This window comes from Rosa chinensis, chromosome 6, assembly GCF_002994745.2.
Source record: "Rosa chinensis cultivar Old Blush chromosome 6, RchiOBHm-V2, whole genome shotgun sequence".
NCBI lineage: Eukaryota > Viridiplantae > Streptophyta > Magnoliopsida > Rosales > Rosaceae > Rosa > Rosa chinensis.
In genome coordinates this window covers 21,580,257-21,597,639 of record NC_037093.1, presented here as the reverse complement: position 1 = coordinate 21,597,639, position 17,383 = coordinate 21,580,257, and the positions used below count along the sequence as shown (strand labels likewise).

At 37.9% G+C, this 17,383-nt stretch overlaps 2 protein-coding genes and 1 long non-coding RNA gene across 3 annotated transcripts; 1 reads left to right on the top strand and 2 right to left on the bottom strand.

The window, feature by feature from the left end:
• Positions 1-2,445: 2,445 nt before the first annotated feature.
• On the top strand, positions 2,446-3,959 carry LOC112172523 (2-oxoglutarate-dependent dioxygenase 19). The gene is made up of 2 exons (XM_024309905.2): positions 2,446-2,750; positions 2,859-3,959. Exons 1-2 carry the CDS (start codon positions 2,496-2,498, stop codon positions 3,669-3,671), a joined length of 1,068 nt encoding a protein of 355 aa, XP_024165673.1. The 5' UTR covers positions 2,446-2,495; the 3' UTR covers positions 3,672-3,959.
• A 3,577-nt stretch (positions 3,960-7,536) lies between these two features.
• LOC112171039 lies at positions 7,537-10,576 on the bottom strand. Its single transcript, XM_040508486.1, has 7 exons — positions 10,420-10,576; positions 10,123-10,227; positions 9,070-9,335; positions 8,750-8,977; positions 8,543-8,641; positions 8,366-8,461; positions 7,537-8,096 (listed from the first exon to the last, which is right to left on the bottom strand). Exons 1-7 carry the CDS (start codon positions 10,574-10,576, stop codon positions 7,677-7,679), a joined length of 1,371 nt encoding a protein of 456 aa, XP_040364420.1. The 3' UTR covers positions 7,537-7,676.
• Positions 10,577-10,607: 31 nt separating this feature from the next.
• On the bottom strand, positions 10,608-17,034 carry LOC112171038. The gene is made up of 3 exons (XR_005801601.1): positions 16,962-17,034; positions 15,075-15,137; positions 10,608-10,780 (listed from the first exon to the last, which is right to left on the bottom strand). It is a non-coding gene; the product is annotated as an uncharacterized LOC112171038 (long non-coding RNA).
• Positions 17,035-17,383: the final 349 nt, after the last annotated feature.

Here is a 17,383-nt window from a genome sequence, read left to right as displayed (position 1 = left end):
TCTGTTGCAAGGGCGCGGTGCAGAGGCTGGAGGGCGCTGGGATCTTGGCTGGAGGGCCCGTGGAGCTGGCGGCCAGGCAGAGGCCGGCTGTGGGGCTTCGTGTTGCTGCGCAGGCTGGGATGCAGGCTGCTGCTGCAAGCAGCTGTCGGATCGAGATGGGCTAGGCGCGCAGCTGGGAGAGGAGAATTTTTTTTTTCTTTTTTTTTCTTGGCAGCGGCAAAAAAGAAGAAAATATTTTTTTTCTTCTAGGGTTTTGGTTTTTTTTTCAAAGCTAGGGCTTTTTCTTGGCTATTCGCTCTGAGCGTGCTGATAACGTGTTAAAGTAAAATTGAGATTGGAATTGGTCTACTCATTTCATTTCATAGTCCCTTTATATAGAGATAGAATTACAACGAAAATATCGATTACATTAATGATACTAAATGCTGATTGATCCGTAATTGCGCTGATTGATGGTAATCACTGATTCCTTGATTTCCTCTCCGTCAGTTGGTTTGACGAAGGCACATAATATGTTTTTCCTTTAATAATATCTAAATTAAAATTAGTTAGCATGCAATCTCTAAATTTTGGATATATAATTTAATAACAACTATTTGGCGAGACGCTTAAAAGTCCTTATTATAAATTATTAATGTATAACACTTCACATTCTTTTTTTTTTTAGGGCAACGGAAGACTAATCCATTGATCGAAATCATGACGACCTCACTCGGTCAAGCATGAGGGGTACAAACACCCCCCATATTACAATGCGAGCTCATAAGAGTTCTGAAACCAAAAGGAAATCCAAAAAAAACTAAAATTCAAAAGAAAACTACTAGCCAAAGCAAATAAAGAACAAAACAAAACTGCGAGATCCTACATCATCGAGCACGAGACACTTCCTTGACCGCTTTGACGCCTAAGACCCTACTTGGTGTACATCGCCGCCATCAAGCAAGACACGTCACTCGCCCGAAGATGGAAGGGCTCGTCTCCTACCCGGACTGGGAAACAGGCTCAGCCAGCCCATTAGGCTTCTCAGGCATGCCAACAGAACCACCATCAAAGGGCCCCGACTCCATAGACCCAGAGTCATCCACGGTGGCTGACACCGATGCCGCTTTGACTTTGTTTCGCGAACCCCGAGGCCTGCCCTTCTTCTTGTAGACCTTAGGGCCTTGAGACAGCTTCCCACCTACCAAACCTGCATCAGAAAACTCGAACCCAAGATTTTCCGGTTGCAGGGTTACCGGCACCAAAGCCAAGTCATGCTTGGCTCGCTTACCATCCGCAGGAGCATCCTCAGCCCTGGGCCGGCGCATCCCCACCACTTGAGTTTGGGTGGAGGTACCCTCAGTACCAGACAACGCAAGCGTAGGAAGCTCACGTACGAATCTGTACCGGTTTCTTCTTCGACAAGCCAGGGACCTTGAAAGTAGAGATCAATGGAGAAGAGATAGAGGGCTGAACGTTTGCCCTAAAGACAAGGGCTGGAACGATCGGTCCACCAGCCGTTTGTGATCCCTGCTCCGCCCCAGCATCAGCTGCCAACTCGTCCACCCTAGGGCATCGTTGGCCACCATGATTCAGCATAGCACAGGAGTGGCAGCGCCCAAGGAGCCTTTCATACCTGAATCTTAGGGTTAGGACGTCAGAGGGAGAAACCCTAACCCTACGGTCGAGACGCACCGGATCATGGATAGATAGAACAAGCCTAACCCGAGCATCGCCCCTACGCAGCGCCGGACGATCCACCTCCAGCACCTCGCCAATTGTCCCACCAACCAACCGGACGGTAGGTTCTGTCAAAATACCCGGAGGTATGCCATCAAGTGTAACCCAGATCCAAACAAAATCCAACCTCACTGCAGAGAGCTCCGAAAACCCATCGTAGTCATTCAGGAGAATCATAACACTTCACATTCTTGAATGCTCTTTAAGACATTCAATTTTGAGTCACAAGTTACAAGAACGGATAATAAAGATACAAATTAAAGCACAGAATACTAGTATTTGTCTTACATATATGTTATCTTGTATATATGATTCCAAAAACAAGTGCATGTAGTGAATAATCTTCATTCTCATTGTTGGTTTCCACGTCCAGTTTTATTCCACTATATGGGGCTACATGTGTGATTGACATATTGATCTTCCAAGAAAGAGAGACCAAAAATCAAAGAAAATTGAAAATGATGGAAGGGTTACAATTTAGAAGTTAAAGAGTGGCATCAAATATATTCCACACATATGGTCTTCTACTGACATCTGCATGTACGTGATTAACAAACACTTTGATGAACTAATTGGAAACCTGGCCAGCTTTGGAGTTCGGCACTACGTACTAAAATATAGCTAACCTCACAAACATTTCTCCACGTGGAGAATTTGAGCTTCCCATCTACTTTGGCTTTATATAGCAACCCAGTCATTCATCTGACCTACACCAGCAAACTTAATCCCTTCTCTCACATTTCAACTCTTTTGATTCCAAAACTTTCATCTCCCAAATGGCACCTACAACAGCCAACGTTGCCGAGGAAACCAAAGTAGCAAGCATAAAGACACTTACGGGCTCCGAACTCAATTCCGTACCGTCGGAGTACACGTACGTCAAGTACCCCAACGATCAAGCTGATGCCAGCGACCCAGAGCACTCAATCCCCACCATCGATTTCGCCCAACTCACCTCCAGCTCCCCAGAACTCCGGTCCAAAGCCATCGAAGAGCTAGGCAGAGCTTGCCAGGAATGGGGCTTCTTTCAGGTATACATACACAGAAATGCCGTACCATTAGAGCAAGTAATATCTGAGAATATATTTGTACTAAAATAAATGAAGATAGGGCTAATAATGATATTTGGTTCTGATTAGGTGATCAACCACGGCGTACCTGAGAACTTGATGAAATCCATGATCGATGTGTGCCACAAGTTCTTTGATCTTCCTGAGGTGGAGAAGAAGGAGTTCCAATCAAGGAAGCTATTGGAACCAATCAAGTGCGGAACAAGCTTTAACGTTGCGATCGACAAAGTTCGTCTGTGGAGGGATTTCCTCAAGGTCATAGCACATCCCGAGTTCCACTTACTCCACAAACCCGCCGATTACAGTGAGGTTTCGTTGGAGTTCAGCAAACAAACTCGACAAGTTGCAACCGAATTGTTGAGTGGAATATCAGAGAGCTTGGGGTTGGAGGCCGAGTACATAGCCAAGGCCATGAACTGGGACCGTGGCCTACAAATCCTCGCCGCTAACTATTATCCGGCGTGTCCACAGCCCGATCAAGCCATCGGAATCCCCCCTCACACCGATCACGGACTTGTGACTCTCCTTATTCAGAATGACATGGGTGGCCTTGAAGTCCAGCACAACGGCAAGTGGGTGCTAGTTAATTGTGCTCCAGGTGCTTTTGTTGTTAACATCGGGGACCAAATGCAGATCTTGACTAATGATAAGTACAAGAGCGTATGGCATCGGGCAGTTGTGAACAACAGAGCTACAAGGATCTCCATAGCAGTACCACATGGACCTGCACTTGACACGGCTGCTCTACCAATTCCGGAGTTGTTGGGTGGCGAAGCTCCAAAATACATCGGAATGTCATATGAAGAGTTCATGGAACTTCAGGCAAGCCCCGCGGCGTACATGATGCCTTGTTTAGATCACCTGCGAGTTAAGGCTGAGTGAACCAAGTCAATGGCGACTTGACGTTTCATATGTGCTTTGATCTGGATCTTGTGGGTGAGGACATTCTGGAAGAAATTTTTTTTTTTTTTTTGTTAACGAGTTTACCCATGTTTTTACCCTGTTTCTCAGTTCTCTCGAGAACATTTAACATTCAACAAAACCCAGCTGTCTTCAATTCATACGTAAAATTGTATTTCTACTTTCATTGTTCTTGTAAATCACCTATTAGTGAAAATGCAGTAGATTCATAATTTCTTCATCTTCTAAGGAATTGGAAAAGTTCTGATCCATTTTTGAGCTGATGAAATACGCAAGTCACATAGTTATGTACGGTTTGTGCTCCATTTTGTTCAGAGTGAGGTCAAATAACACAGTGACAAAATGTCTGAATGTGCGTAATTATGATTTTCTAACTAATAACAGTAATTAACAATAATTTTTCGATTCGTTGATAGTAGTTTTTTGTCGTTGATAATAGTTTTTTAATTAATAATAATAGTTGCTTGGATGCAGTGACATTTTCGTAAATAATGAAAAATAAAAATGCAGTGGCATTTCTTTAAATATTAATATTTCTTATATTTTGGTGGCTTTTTATGTGGGACTAAAATATATAGTGACTTAATAGATAATATAATTTTCAAAATGACTCTTATGGGTAATTTGCTATAAAGTATACTAGTTCCTGTAAAATAAAAATAAAATAAAATAAAAAGATGTTTTTAAAAAAGTCACTGTTGTACTTCTTCGACATATTAGAATGCTAATTCCTTAAGCATATATAATTATCACGACTTGTAAGCGATGTCCAACCCTAATCTCTCTCTAGTGGCACTCTTCCTCGCGATCACTCCAATGCTGCTCTCTTGTGGAGGCGACAAGCACGGCGGTTCCGACTGCTTTGAAACTTTCGGACGTTTCCGTCCAAACTTACCAAGGGTTGGTGAATCTGTCTACCTTTTTGGATACTCAAGTCCATCTCTTCCTTTACCTTTCCATCTGTCTGGGGTTGATGAAAGGGGTGACGTACCCAGGTGGAGTGGCAGTTTCGCCGAGGAAAATCAAGTTGCAGACGGGCTTCGGTGTTGCACGATGCGACCCTATTGCCTGTGTATTTTATGGACATCAGCTTTCCACAGATGTCTAAGACTGCTATAATAGACATCACTTAACGAGACATCGGTTGCTAAATGAAAAAGACATCAGTTTTGAACCGATGTTTATCAACTAGCATGTAGTAGTATGTATACCACCTATTACGCCACGCGGGGTGGCAGTTTAGTCATAGTTGGACTCTGGTGTTGCATGGGAATGCGAAGATGGATCTGCAGTGGTGATCTCGGTGTCTCAGAGGAGGAGATATAGACGATGCGGTCTCTATACAGGCCCGAAATGGCCATCACAGTCAATCTCAATTGGGTTGATGATGTTACCTGGCTACTATCGATCATGGCCTCAGCCTCGAAATTGAGCCAGACCTCACTGGTCTCAAAAGCTGCTTGGTGGAGAGTCGGTTCACCGCTGCTAGCTCCGTCGAAGCTTGATCCAAGCATTGCTAGACCACTATGGACGAAGATGGCAGCGAGTCGGCACTGCATCAACTGGTTTTTCTAGGGATTCCCGAAGTTAGGTACTCGGAAATTGGCTTGCTCTGGTGTTGCAAAGTCTGGAATGGTTTCTAATTGGTCATGTTGGATGCGGTGACGGACTCTATCTGCGCAAGGCTATGTCACGGTACCCAAAAGGGTTTGGGTGTCCATATCAGACCTTGCCAAGAAGTTGGACTTGCTTAGGGCCCTAATAAGAAACAATGGATTAGGTTTACTTCCTACATGTGGCTGGATAGCTTGGAAGTAGGCACAACTAGTACAGAGGATTTCTTGGAGAATTATGAGCCTCAGATTACTGCTGATAATGTGTTTAAACCTCCTAGCCCTATTGATGGGCATGGAAAAAGGTAGTCTTCTTTACATTTGCCTATAACTATGTCCTAGTTGTATCGTAGTTTATAGGCATGCTTAAGTAAGCACCGGTTGTATAATGAATGGTCTAGTCCTCATGTACCATGTGGTATCCCCACAACCTCTTGACTATCTTTGAATGATAGTGAAGGGTATGTAATTGTCGTTCTAGCTTGAGTTTATTAATGACAATCATTGATGGATTGATTAAAAAAAAATTCCTTAAGTGCATATATATATATATATATATATATATATATATAGCTTTAGTTGCATACATCCACAGATGTTTCAATTCATTCATTACATGTATTAGCTGAGATTTACAGTAGATTTATCCAGTATCTACCTACATGCATTCAAATATCACAACACTATATATCTTTTGAGCAGTCCATAGAAGCAAACGGAAGTGGTGCAAATGAAGATCATATACAAAGCCAGTATTCACTCCTGCACTCTCTGATACCAAAATTGCCACAGAGGTAGAGTTTTACCATAAACTTTTTCCCTTGTGATGGCACCAAGTAGCCCTCTCTACTTAGCCACCCTCTTTCTCACTTGTTTGTTTGGTGCACAACGAGGCTATTAAGTAAATAGCAACGAGTATATAAACATTCACATCCTGTAAGCACACGTTGCTTGCTTGCTGCTTATGCTTGCTTGCCACATTTCGCATGCATGCTGGCCTAATGGCGGTTCTTTTGATCTTGTAATAGGTTTAATTACCGTGCAAAAATACTTCTCCCCAGTGTTGAAAATGTATAGATTCTTTGGTTGTACAAAGAAATCAACATTTTCCCCAAATGAAATGTCATCCTTGCTTGTTATCTAACGATTGGAATAAATGTGTAATAAAGTTCAAATATTTGAGATTTGCGAAATCTTTTGATGCAACATGATAGTTGCGAGTGGCAGTAGCCTAATAGAGCTACGTTATGCAACATGATAGTTGCTGGTGGCAGTAGCCTAACAGAGCTACGTTTTCTATATTATTTTCTTTATTTATTTTCCTTTTCCTAGCTCTTTTTCAATATTTTCAATTACTAGTTCGTTTAGGGTTTGCAAACTATTTAAACCCCTTATTTGGTTGTAGTGGTCGGTTTTTCTGAATATCAATAAAATTGAGAATTTTCTCTCAACTAGCTCTATCAACTCGGCCATTCTGTAGGAATCAACGAGGTATAGGCACTCTAACTCCTTAGCTTTTCTCACCTTGAGACTCAACAAGGTTTAGATTTTATCTCGTTTTGTTTATTCATCATATTGGTTTTGTTATGGTGACATAATTGGAAGTTGGGGTTTGAGGTTGTGAGTTGATTCCCATCACGGCACTACAAGGGAAAACATGAAATGTGACGAATGGAATTCCTCACAAAATGTCCAAATTCCTCGCTTAAACTAATGAGCGAGGAAACTCGTGCGTCGCAAATTTTCCTCGCTTAAACCCCCTCACGGATTACTATATGTGAGGATTTTCGATTTCCTCACAAATTATTAATTGTGAGGAATATGTGTTCCTCGCAATTATTAATTTGCGAGGAACAAAGATTCCTCGCAGATTAATAATTGCGAGGAACAAAGATTCCTCGCAGATTAATAATTGCGAGGAACAAAGATTCCTCGCAGATTAATAATCCCGAGGAATGATGATTCCTCACAGATTAATAGTTGCAAGGAATGAAGATTCCTCACAGATTTATAATTGTGAGGGACAAATATTCCCGGTAAATTAATCAATGTGAGGAACACATTTTCCTCATAGATTAGACATTGCAAGGAATGTGTATTCGTCATAGTTAAAATTATGCTTGTTCATTGTAGAGACAAAGGGAAAATGGAAATGACTTATAAAACCCACAAAATTATATTAAATTTAGGCTAGTCACCAACATATTACTGTTAGTAATTGCAATTCCAAAAGGATTCAAAATAAAAACCTAGGATCGATTGTTCAGGACTAAGTAGTTCCTTAACTACATATGAGAAAGATAATTCCTAAATATTTCATGAAACCCAAGACATTCTAACCCTCCATACCAAGCTAGTCATTAGAGAAGTCATGATCAATTCCTTCAATACCATCAGTTTCTTGAGCAGAGCTATCATCAGCATCACAATTAATGTCATCACTCCCATTCAATTTGCTAAATATTGCTTGCAACATAGATTTCAACTTTGCATTCTCAGATTCCAAGCAACTTACAGTGGATGTAAGATTTTGTAGATTACCTTTCATCTCATTCCACTCAGAATTTATTGGCATTGAAGAAGAAGAAGATGAGATATCCAAGCGAGGGAAAGCACCTAAACCTTGAACCTTGCCACCTTTTCTCCCACACTCCTCAACCATAATTGCAATCTCGTCATTCAAAGCCACTTCTATTGATTCAATAGGAGTACCTTCTGGTGCCTCTTCAATGAGCTTTGCCTTGATATCTTCCCTCTTCTGCTTCATTTTCTCCTGCAACAAAAAGAATGATATGATTACACACACACACACACACACACACACCCACCCACCCTAAATATTAACAAATTCAGACTAGATATAATGCACTATACCTGATATACATCACTTTCTAAAATACAAATCTAGATATAATATATTGTATATATAATTCAATCAGCGTGGAACTGTGTATACATGCAAATCACAGACTTGAATCCTAATTCTTCTATTTCAATTTTATAAAACTTATATTTGAACTAAGATATTGATTGATAACTTATATGTCTCACTCGTTTAGCTTCACTAACCCACTTATGCTCTGCATCCTGATACATGTTTTCATAATTGTCTATAAATGATACAGGCTTACCACCTTCCTGCACTTGAAAAAACATACAGTTCAATATATGAGAGTTTATTGTAATAGAATGCCACATGAGCTACTATTATTTAATTACCTTTGCTGCTTGCAAAGCATGCTGAATAAATGGCATTGCACCACCCCGATGGGTACTTTCCTGTTTATCTCGGTTTTGAGCATTAGTAGCACAGACCTCCTTTATTAATGAAACAATATAAGCATTAGATTTTCATCAGAATTCATTTTTTCAATAATCGCAGCACAATCCATGAATATGTAATGAAGTATAACAGCTAGTACACACCATATATCCCTCATTGCTATAAAGATTATCGCACAACCAATGCCAATGCTCTAGAGGTCTACTATTCCAAAGGTCTGGATCAGGCAACTTGGCTCGTGCCCGTTCATATGTTCCATTCTCCTTGTAGTGATTATGCAATCTCCATTTAAACTGAGTGTATGCTGTAGCCATTATTCCATCAACATATGCAAGAACTTTTGGATGATGGAGATCAACCTCAAAAAGGGTCTAAATCAAATAAATGAAGCGTTAACAATGCATTATAATCATTCAAAACTGAAACCAATAAACTAACAAACCTTCTATAGTTTGAAGCTTACCTCCAACTTCTCCCTCAATTTCCTCTTAGTATCAGGCTTTATCTTAGACCACACTCCATAACATACTGGAGCATAACCTCGAATAGTAATTCCAATTTTAGAAGTGAACTTTTTACTAACTGTCTTATCACTAGGAACCCAATGATCTGGATCCCAAACCACAATCAATTTATTCCCTCCATTTGCTGACATCAAATCAAGGGTTCCTTTTCCAATTGACTTTCCACGCTTCCGTTTTGTGCACAAAAGTGTAGAATCAGAATCCCCTACAAATAACATGCATGTTACTATTTTAAAATATGCATAGTTTCATACAAACTCATCTTGAATTTGAAGTTGGTATATTCATGAGAGTTGTAGCATAAATCCTAAAGACTACTTCAGCATTGGAATCACCTAAAAACTATTTTTCTAGATTAAGTAATGAATTTTTAAAATCAGGGTGATGCTGTAGCAATTTTTTGTAAAACCTACTGCAATGTACCTTAGTATGTTTTTATTTGTTTTATTAGTCTGATATTAGAAGTCAATTCTTCATGAAATTTGTAGTATTCATCTTAAAGGTAATTTCAAACTTGAAATCACCTAAAAATGATTTTTCTAGATTAAGTTATGAATTTTTAAAGTCACTGTTATGCTGCAGCAATTTCTGTAAAACTTGCTGCACTGTACATCAATATGTTTTTATTTGTTTTACTGGTCTGATATTTCATTGTGGTGTCTTCTTAAAAGTTTCAGTATACATCTTAAATATAATTTCAGATTTTGAATCACCTAAATATGATTTTTCTATATTAAGTTATGAATTTTGAAGTCAAAGTCCTGCTGCAGCAATTTCTGTAAAACCTGTTGCACTGTCTTTATGTTTTTATTTGTTTCACCCTATTTCTTTGTTGAAAGATAGCTAGAGCTTCCAGAAACATAAACGAGACATAATAATGTTTCAAACAAAATAAATTACACTATTTTTGAAATTCATATGAAATAGTTATGCCAATGCGAAATTCTTAAGTCTAGAAGAAAACTTTATGTTTTAAAAAAAAGGTAATGTACCTCCATTCTGAGTTGCTGATTGCTGGGGTGCTATCTCTTGATATGGTGGTGAAGCTCGAAATTGAGAAGCATCAGATGGCTCAGGAGTTATTGCTGCTCCATTAACTATGATCAAATTAGTCAGTCATTTACATTAAACCAAATAGATTATGGTATGCATCGCATTCATCTTCCAGAAGTAAATGTATTGAATTATCAACTTTTTTTTTATAGTCTATATATACTTTTATAATCCAGAAACAATATTAGATATGAAAGTTCTAATATGAATATGGAAGTTCAACCCTGAATTCAAACTTGTGGGGCACTGAGCTACTCGCTTTTGAGGGAGTGTAGTCACAAATGCATGAGAAGGTGGAGATGGTTCTGGAGCTAGAATACGGTGATGTGCTAATCTAATAGGTTGAGGAGTTGGTGTTAGTTGAGAAGCTGGTGTAGGCTGAGTCCTTGTCATAGGTTGAGAAGCTGGTGTGGACTGAGGTCTTGCTATTTGTTGAGAAGATGATGTGTTTTGAGGTGCCGGTGTTGGTTGCAGATTTGGCGTGAGTTGAACTTCAGATGTTAGGTGAGGAGCTGCTGTAACTTCTGGAGGTGGAGGGAGTTTGAACTTAAGCTTTCGTATTTTCTTCCCTCTTGTTTGTGGCAATTGTGATTCCATCTGCATATAAAAATTACAAACAAAAAAATATTACAATTAGGTATCATAGTATATATCACATATATCATCTGAAAAGCATATATAACATTTAACAGTAAGGAATAAGTGTAAACATTTAATCAACTAGTTAAAATTCAAATAAACTATAATTCGATTTTCAGCAACTTACCAATAGTGGTGATATTAATAATCACTATCATTCTCACTACTTATATTAACTTCACCTTCACCTGATGATATGTCATCTTCCATAAGAGCATCATCATCAATAAAATTATCATCAATGAAATCATTATCATCGACTACTGTTCTTTCAATACCAGCCCTGCTCAAAGTAATAGTTTCAGGTCCTACATCTTCTCTACATAACGAGTCACTAGTCTCTTCATCATCCACCTGAAATTCGAGATTAATCTCATCAACCTCTTCATCATTTTCCTCTTCTTCTAATGGTGCTTCATTATCATCCTCTTCTCTCTCAAGGACATCCCAAATATGTCTATACTGAATTTTCTGCACAACTTTCCAAGGATGACCCAACTTTGTGTCATCAAGATAAAAAACTTTATCTGCTTGTGTTGCATACACATAAGGATCATTGGTATACCATCGAGTATTCACATTAACAGACATGAGACGATAGTCTATCTTTCTCTTTCTGTCTGATATGTTGTACCAATGACATTGAAATAGAAACACATTGTAGCCACCTTAAAACTTTAGTTGAACAACACTGGTCAAGCTTCCATAAAAGTTGAAGGGTTCATCACCTTGTGAACCAAGAGTCACAACCCCACTATCTTGTGTAGTGTGAGATCTCTCCATCTGTTTGATCGCCCATCAAACTCCATTCACAGTACACCCAGAATATTGAAGAGTATGTCGATCTAGACCTTGTGCTAATACATAAATCTCCTTACTAATCAATCCCGCGTCGTATAATGTTGTGACCCTCCATTTAAACCATTCTGAAAATGATTCCCTGTGTCTTCTTTCTAAATTTTCTGGACTCTCAGCTTGTAGTAGTTCACGATGCTCACTACATGAACATAAAAAATGTAAGTTTTAGTTTGATAGATGTAAGGTATGTCAAAAATTGAATGATAATGAAAAACACATGCTTGAGGTAGGTTTCGATCTCGTCACAATTATTAAATATGAACCAAGTCGCTACTTCAAATTGCTCCTTTGACAATTCAACCATTACCCCTTTCCCTATTGGTCGCACTTTGTGAGAAAAAATAGAAATATTTCCATTTGGTGCAGGCCTATCACGATATCGTTCTAGACGATTAAAGGTCGTCTCCACATCAGTAAGATACATAAAGCAATATGTCAATGCTTCATACGAAATGTATGCCTCCGCAATGGAACCTTCTGGTCTAGCTTTGTTACGTACATATTTCTTATACGTTCCCAACAACCTAATAGTTAATAAAACAAATTAGCAATGAGTTCAAAAAATAAAACAGGAGAAAAAAGTAACAAAGTATTTAATAGAGCAATACCTCTCTATTGGATACATCCAACGATATCCAACTGGCCCACCAAGCTTCGCTTCATGGGGTAAATGGACAGCTAAGTGCACCATGATATCAAAGAATGCCGGTGGAAAAATTTTCTCTAGCTTGCACAGTATCAGAACAATATCAATTTCGAACTTATCTAGTCCTGCCACGCTTAATGTTTTTGCACAGATTTGTTGAAAGAAATGTGATAGCTCCATAAGTGGTGTGCATACTCTCTTTTTCAAGTACTTTCGAATTCCCACAGGAAGAACCCTCTGCAATAGAACATGGCAGTCATGGCTCTTTAAACCTAACAACTTTCCATCTTCCACATGCACATTTCGTGCTATATTAGCTACATAGTCATCTGGAAATGTAACTAAGATGAAGAATTCACAAATATCTCTACATTGAGCTGGTGTGAGTACATATTCAGCTGCAAGAAAATCAATCACTCCATTCCCCTCTCTGTGATCCACAAATCTTTCTTAATTTTCATATTTCTCAAATCTAACCTAGCCTTGTAAGTGTCCTTCGATTTGCCATCTATATGTAGAAGCGTCCCGATAATGCTATCACATATATTCTTCTCTATATGCATCACATCTAGATTATGTCTGAGCTTTAATTTACACCAGTACTCTAGCTCAAAAAAAATGCTTTTTTTCGTCCAGTTTAATTCATTTGCATTCCTCTTCCTCCTTGTATCCTTATTTTTGGGATGTTTACCAGGCCTGCTTGGTCTAACGTCTTCAAATTGAGCAAGTACATCATCTCCAGATAACTCTTTAGGTGGAGGCCTCATCTCTCTCTTCCCATCAAACGTGTCTTTATTAGTATCTTTTCGCCATGAATGGTTCATAGGCAAAAAGCAACGATGTCCAATATATCCAATCTTGTTTGTCAGCTTCTTGTATGGTGTATGTTTATTGCAAATTGGGCATGCTAAGAAACCTTTTGTGCTCCAACCTGATAAGTTTGCATAAGCTGGAAAATCGTTTATTGTCCACATCACAGTTGCACTTAGATTAAATAAAGACTCAGTCATCTTATCATAGGTTTCAACCCCTTTTTCCCACAACTCCTTAAGCTCATCAATCAATGGATGAAGAAACACATCCATGTCCCGACCTGGGGCTCGTGGTCCAGGGATTAACAAAGTCAGCAGAGAGAAAGGTTTTTTCATGCACATCCATGGAGGCAAGTTATAAGGAATAATCACCACAGGCCATGCACTATAAGATGTACTCATATTTCCAAATGGATTAAACCCGTCACTAGCAAGGCCTAATTTGACATTACGTGGGTCTGCAGCAAAGTCGGGATACATTTTGTCAAATTCTTTCCAAGCAACAGAATCTGCCGGATGTCTCAACTTTCCCTCTTCATCCCGATGTTTTTCTTTATGCCACCTCATATCTCTTGCAGTGTGTCTTGACATGAATAATCTCTTTAACCTCAGCACTAATGGGAAATACCTCAACACTTTATGAGGAACCTTCTTTTTCTTCTGACTTTCATTGTTCTTATATCGCGGTTCATTACAAACAGGACATTTATCCTTATCAGCATGCTCTTTATAAAACAAGGCGCAATCATACTTACAAACATGGATCTTTTCATACCCCATCCCAATGCCTTTTAATACCTTCTTGCAGCCATAGTAGGAATCAGGAATATTGTTGGGCTTAGGATGAGTCCTCTTCATCATTTTTAACAGCATATCAACTGATTTGTTGGTCCATAGATTCTCAACTTTGCATTTAAGTAACTCCACAACAAATGACAATACTGTGTGCTCTGTGCAACCAGGGTACAGTTCACGTTGAGCTTCCAATAATAACTTCTCATAATTACTGTTATATTCATTACCATCACCCTCTAAATGAATTTCATTCATTGTTTCCTCTTCATCCCTTGATGCATTATCTACATCCATCAGTATATCATCTTCATCCCTCATGATATGTTGATCACCAACATTCTCAGTAGGGAATAGATCACCAATCATGTCAAATAAACTATTGGGTTCTTCAATTAGCTCATCACCCTCAGTGGTCAATGTATCTCCATGTTCTCCATGATCAGTCCATTTCATATATGCAATTGACATTCCATAATGCAGCAAATGGACATGAGCAACATGAAGAGGCTGCCAACGTTTATTCAAGCACTCCATGCAGGGACATATTGTCTCATTCCTCTCATTCACATGATGTTTTGCAACCTCCATAAAAGATCTAACCCCTTCTTTATACTCTTCACTGAATTTGTCCTGCTTAAGTATCCATTCCCTATCCATCTTAACCTAATTCCAATCTAAACAAGATTGAAACGATCAATATGGATATGTAATAACCAACATGCAGTTTATTATATGCCTTTTAGCAGTTTAATTGGCATAAGAACAAATGCATGTAATAGACATAAGTTACCTAAGTTTTCAGAAACATTATAGAGGCATTACTTATCTATATTACAGTTTATTATATGCATCTTAAAGAACATTTTTCACCTGTCTAATAAGTTTTCAGATTCATGTAATAGACATAAGTTATCTAAGTTTTCAGAAATATTAGAGGCATTACTATCTTCTTCTCTTTTAATTCATGTTACAGGCATCACTTATCTAAGTTTTCAGATTCATGTTACAAGCAAAGCATGATCTGTTTTCTTAAGTAAACTATAAAACACCTGTACATATGTTTCTAAATGAAGATGTAAATAAAAACAAGTTGCCCTATCATAGTAGTTTATATTTAATTATTAAGTGTTGAATAACTTACCTTAAAAAAACACGCAAACTCAACAAGTTCTTTGGACTGAAGTTGTTAAATGTCTTCAATTTCCTGGGAAAAAATGATGATATAGTTAGTCAGAGAAATAAGTGTTACTAAATGATGGTAATTAAATTGGAAAGAAAACTTATACACCTGTCAATACATTAATCTAAAGAATGATGACATAATGAAGATACATGAATATCTAGTTTGCAGATAATACAAAAGCTCAATTATTACTTCCTAGCCTCCATCTTAATCTCGTTCTCATCAATCTTTTTAATTCATATATATTCAGAAGAGTATATCGATCAACTAATGACAACTAGAGCTAGACAGAATACACACACACACACACATATATATGTGTCATACATGGAGCTAATTGTGTTAGATCTACGGACCCTCTTTTGGTTGTTAGTCAAGGCAATCAGATATAACTAGGAAGAAGAGGTCAAGTTTAATATAGAGGTGTTATGCTCTTGAAAAAGCACTCAGTCAAAGGTGCCTCTTAAAAGCATGCTTTTAGATGATCTTCAAAATATTACTACATCAACAAGAAATGCACAATTTCTCAATTACACTGAAGTATCTCTAAAGGACAAAAACTAAAGAGTAGTGACATTATCTTTTTTATAAATTCACCAAAAATTCATTTTAAATCCAATTGACTTGAAATCAGTCTTGAAACAACCATTTGAAATGTCAAAGTCAATATACATAAAAATCAGAGACTCATTGATTCAAATGGGAGTTCAAATCTCAACAGAAAATCAGAAGATACGTTCAAAATTCTAGAACTTTCTCGATTACAGACCAAACTTGGAAAAAACACCCAAAACTCACTTTACAATGGAATAAGATGAAACTTTCCAGATCCTTTGTTAACTAACAAAACAGAAACATATCAAAATTTTAGAACATTCGGACACCAGTAAGTTGGTTAAAATAAATTCCGAAGAGGGCGGTGCTGCAGTTTCTGCAGAATTTCAGTAAAACTGTTCTCTCTTCTAGATGGAGTTTAGAGTTCAAATTTGTTTTAGTTTTGGACAAAACTTTCTTGGAACAAATCTTGGGGTGTCTATTTTTAAGTAACAAAGCTCAAATGAAGTCATTATTGGAAGATATTTGAAAATAACAACCAAAGTTAATGCTGAAATAAAAGTATAGTTTTGGAAAGCCAACATGGCCTATTTTGTAACACATTCTATCCCCATTGCAAGAACCTACTCTTCTACACCACAAACTGAACTACCAGACGTGAAGTACCAAATGGGAGTTCAAATCTCAACAGAAAATCAGAAGATACGTTCAAAATTTTAGAACTTTCTCGATTACAGACCAAACTTGGAAAAAACACCCAAAACTCACTTTACAATGGAATAAGATGAAACTTTCCAGATCCTTTGTTAACTAACAAAACAGAAACATATCAAAATTTTAGAACATTCGGACACCAGTAAGTTGGTTAAAATAAATTCCGAAGAGGGCGGTGCTGCAGTTTCTGCAGAATTTCAGTAAAACTGTTCTCTCTTCTAGATGGAGTTTAGAGTTCAAATTTGTTTTAGTTTTGGACAAAACTTTCTTGGAACAAATCTCGGGGTGTCTATTTTAAGTAACAAAGCTCAGATGAAGTCATTATTGGAAGATATTTGAAAATAACAACCAAAGTTTATGTTGAAATAAAAGTATAGTTTTGGAAAGCCAACATGGCCTATTTTGTAACACATTTTATCCACATTGCAAGAACCTACTCTTCTACACCACAAACTGAACTACCAGACGTGAAGTACCAAACTAAAGCACATGAACAAACTAACCAACAAGATTCTCAAACAAAAGTAGCTGATGTCTAGATATATGAACTTCTCTGTTTTACTCATAATCACTCACCACTGCTATAAGAAATGCTGCTTTAAGATTTCCACAAGCTTCACAGCAAGCTTTACTCAACAAGAAAGGAAACCACCTGTCAAGAAAGAATTAGATACATAAGCCACAATAGAATTAGTACAGCAAATGGCATCCTCGATCAGAAGTTTGCTAGAGTATTATATTATATACACTCTGAAGAAAATGCATTATCCATGCAATCTCACATTTTACTAGAGTATAATGACATGTGGGAAACTTCTCTCTAGCTACTTCCCATTACCTATCTAGCTAATCAATTAATAACCTCATTATCATTCAACCTGAAAGCCTTCTTTCATATTTCTATTCTTGACAATTAACTTATGCTATATTTATTAGGTGCATATTTCACTGGTGGGAAAAGATCACATAAAAGTTCAATGAGTTATAGACAGCAAACA